Here is a 4,448-nt window from a genome sequence, read left to right on the forward strand (position 1 = left end):
TATATATATATATATATATATATATATATATGAAAACGAAATATATCAACAATCTCTTAAATTTACTGGTAAATTTATTTAGATGCTCGATTTATGACTTGTTTTGATTGATTATCTGAATATATGATAATATGTTCCTATTAGACACTTTTGGTTCAAAGTTTGAACAAGTTTTTGTTGGTCTTAAACAACATAGAAAAATTAATCATTTAAAATATGTCATTTTTCTTAATTGTATGCATTAGCCTCGATAAGTCATAAGATCTTAGACTTGTAACGATTGATGCCGATGTGTATAATTAAAGAATTTAACATATTTTAGGCGGTTAATTAACTTATCTATGTAATAAATGTTTGAAAACAAACAAAAAAAACTTTTTCAAAATTTGAACTGTATGAACACTTTATCATGTGAACAACAAGTCAATTGAAATAAATCATAGTTTAGATAACATCTAAATGAAACTTGTTGGAAAATTTAAAAGACTATCATTATATTTTGCCTTTTACAAGTTTCTTTAAACAAAGAGAGACGAATCTAGAATAGATTCATTTTACTGATCAATTAAATTCTTGCTATCAATTCAAACCACAAATTTTGAATTCATCTCTACTACCAAAGCTTATTTATTAATATATTGACTTTAATGGTGATATACTAATGAAGGGACCTAGGTGATGCTAACCTCTCTGGATCCTTGGTACCTCAATTGGGAATGCTAAGCAATCTTCAATACTTGTAAGATTATCAATTAATAATTAGTCTTATACTCTTATTTCATTTTTTGATGTGTATATATATATATATATTAGCTAAAGGTACAACTAGTCCCGGTCAAACGGTAACGGGTAAAGACTTATTTCATTTTTTGATATATATATATATCTAATAATGCAATATTAAATATTTTCATGTTTAATTAATTGTGGGCAGGCAAATTCAAAGTAATTCAATTAGTGGAGCAATTCCAAGTGAATTAGGGAACCTAACAAAGCTAGTAAGCTTGGGGCTAGAAAATAACAAGCTCAGTGGCCTTATTCCATCATCTCTTGGCAATTTAAAATCCCTACGATGGATGTAAGCCATTTCCCCACTCATTTCGATATTATTTTTTTTTTTCGTCTGGTGTTTTGATATTTATATTAGAGTTTGATTAAATTTAAATTTGTATTAAAAAGTTTAAATTAGAGACTTATAATTAAGAATGAAAGAGTACGTATCACTACATCACTCCTTTTAAATTATCCGTTTTTCGTATAAATAAACCAACCTTATTAAGGCTCTTAGCTAAGTAAAGGACTATATAATTCGTAGGAATGACATTTACTAGCCACTTTTTGGCCTAATATTAGAAAAATAATCACAATACTGGAGTGTCAAATTTCACATGTGAAATTTCAGGATATTATTCTCGAGTTGCACTTGTATAATTTGGAATTTCAATACAATAATTATATTTCAATTACAAGGGATACTATTTGTGAATTTTTTCCAGTATATTTTGGTGTAATATTGAGTTTTTTTTCCTTTGTAGGAGATTGGATAGTAATAAATTATCAGGGGAGATTCCGATTTCCGTCTTGAAGCTCGTCTTGTGGGGCAATTTGCAGCTTATGTAAGTTGCACAATCGATGTATCGATATGAGTGCGTTTGATACGGAGGAAAATATTTTTTAAAAATTATTTTTCAAAATATTTTGATCATGTTTGATTAGTCAAGATTTTTGAAAAAACATTTTTGTAGGAAATTAAGTTCTTTAAAAACGAAGAAAACAATGTTTTTAGTGGAACTAAGGAAAATAAGTTATATCTACTAGTTGCATTCCACATGAATGTTCTCCTCTCCACCCTTCAACACATTTTAGCCCTATCCCTTGCCCCATATGCCTAGTTTTCACTGTCAGAGTGAGTTAGAGTTCCGCATTTGGTGGAGAATGGACTGATGACCTCAAACTTATTTATGTAAATTTGGACAATCTTTTCTTCTTGAGTTAGGTTTTAGGGAATTGAGTTATAAGGATCATATGTCATATCTTATATAGTATCAGAGTCAAACTTATCTCTGTTTGGATTCCCAGTCCCATGTACATTGGTTGGAGATGGATAGGTGATATGTTAATATAGACTTGACAATCCGCTCGTCTTGAGCTAGATTTTGTGGTAGAATAATGTCCAAAAGACACACCACCCCCAATCTCATTTTTCCAGTGTCTGCTTAAAGTGTTTTTAGGATAATATTTTCTGCTTACATGTCAAACATAAAAAAAAAAAATCACTTATTTTTCAGAAATATTTTTCAAGAAAATTTGTTCCCCAAAATTCATTTTCTATTATACCAAACACACCCTAATAATTTTTCAATATTATTAGCCAAATTGCGGACAACAAGAACTCCACGGCATATGTTTTTTTTTTTTTAATATCATTCATATTTATTGAACAGGAATGTTTCAGACAATAAACTGGCAGGGACTGTCCGTCATACTAACAAAACAGGTAAAAATAAAAATTATATTGTACATTTTTTGACATTTAAAAACTTATAATACGTAACTTAAAAATAAGAGGGTGTTTATTAAGTACTATTATTTTATGTAGGATTTGCAATTACAACAATTGTTCAAGACTTCAAGGCCTAGATCAGGTTACTTGTCAACGTTTGGCAATATTGCATTATCCTGCCAAGTTGCAGTAATTCTATATACTTATATTAATGTGTCAAGTCAAGTCCTAAATCAAGATTTAGGATATTGTGATTTTGAATAATTATTATTAAAATGTGATTGCAATATATATTGCACGTAAGGAAAATAATTACATTATTACTTGTATTATATTGATGTTGTTATTTGACTTTAATTACAATTATGTTAAGCCGATTGTAATCTCTATTAGCTTGGTCTAATTAATAGAGTTATAGTTCTTAATCCTGAACCTACATGGAAGATTCTGTTTTGAGATTCTAAACACCAATTATTTCTTTTAAAACAAAGACATTTGCGCTTGCATGGATTTCCTTTAGGAAAAATTACACAACAAGGCAAACATGTGATATGTACTTACGATAAACCATTATATGTATTTACGATAACCCATTATAGTTTGAAATATTACAATTTGTAGCTATATGTAGGGTTTTATAGCAATTTTTTTCTCTCCTCTCTCCCTCTCGCCCCTATCTCTCTCCAGGCCAAACAACTGCAGCCCAAAAAATATTCCACATAATTAAATATGAAAATTGTATTTTGTATTATGTATCAAATGTATTTGTATTCTATATCAATTGTATTATGTATTATGTGTCAATTGTATATGTATTCTATATTAGTTGTATTATGACAATCGTCGATACAAATTGTGTTCGTTAATACAATTGATACAATTATATTCGATATATGATACAAATCCATTGTATTCAGACAATTATATTTGTATTTTTGTATCAACTACTATATTTGTATTCTATGTCAATTGTATTCATGATACAACGAGTACAACTTGTATTCATCCTCTCTCCTCCCTCTCTCGATCTCGCTCGTCTCTCTCCTCCTAATATGTAGTTAAATACGATAGTTTTATATACAATTGTATTTATTTTGATACAAATCAGTTATATCAATTGTATTCGTGATACAACGAATACAACAGGTATTCAACCTCCCTCACCTCTCACCCAGGGGCGGCTCTAAGGCTTGGCCAGTGAGGCCATTGCCTTAGGCCTCAAAAATTTGAAGGCCCCAAATTTGTTTAAATTATTATTATTAATTTTATTATATATTAATATAATTTATATAAATAAAATTGTTATTGTATTTTTGTTATTATTATTTGTTTGAGAGTATTTGATATATTTGTTTTAAATTTCAATTTTAAATTTTATCCTTTTTACATAGGAACTAATATATATATATATCGATAACATAATTAAAAAAAATCAATCTTTTCTTAAACTACGCGAACATAAAAATATTCATGCACAAGTTTCCTTTTCTTTTTAATTTAATATATTATATGAAAATTTTATAATTTGTTTTAGATATTCACCAATTAGTGCTACTTATAATGGAATGAATTATATCATTTAAAAGAATTATGTCATTTAAATTGATCAGAAATTTGTAATTTTTGTTACTATCCATGCTCAAAACTTCAACTATTAAGTTATGTATGTTCTTTTCTTTTTCTTATTTGTGATGGTAGCCAAATTAAAATTTCAATTTGAGTTTTGAAGCTTAACATCGATAATCCATCACTTTTGTTTTTTGTACTCTTCATCCTTTCTTTTTTTTGTGTGAAATTTGATATTTTTTGTCTTAAATGATTAATCTATTGTGTAGAAAATATATTTTCTTTTTAGTGTATAAATTTAATAAAATAAATTTAAGAGCCTCTTAATATGATTTTGCCTTAGGCCACGAGATCTGTTGAGCTGCCCCTGCTCTCACCT

The 4,448-nt window shown here is 28.2% G+C and overlaps 1 protein-coding gene across 1 annotated transcript in view; it reads left to right on the forward strand.

Moving 5' to 3' along the window:
- LOC102578494 (somatic embryogenesis receptor kinase 2) overlaps window positions 1-2,873 on the forward strand; it is a gene marked incomplete at its 5' end in the record, with an annotated part of 6,183 nt that extends 3,310 nt beyond the window's left edge. Inside the window, 5 exon segments of the mRNA XM_006361858.2 lie at window positions 668-739; window positions 935-1,078; window positions 1,536-1,616; window positions 2,445-2,497; window positions 2,600-2,873. Coding sequence (XP_006361920.1) covers window positions 668-739; window positions 935-1,078; window positions 1,536-1,616; window positions 2,445-2,497; window positions 2,600-2,640 — 391 coding nt within the window. The 3' untranslated portion in view covers window positions 2,641-2,873.
- Between the last annotated feature and the right edge of the window lie 1,575 nt (window positions 2,874-4,448).

This window comes from Solanum tuberosum, unplaced genomic scaffold (genome assembly GCF_000226075.1).
Source record: "Solanum tuberosum cultivar DM 1-3 516 R44 unplaced genomic scaffold, SolTub_3.0 scf00375, whole genome shotgun sequence".
Taxonomy (NCBI): domain Eukaryota; kingdom Viridiplantae; phylum Streptophyta; class Magnoliopsida; order Solanales; family Solanaceae; genus Solanum; species Solanum tuberosum.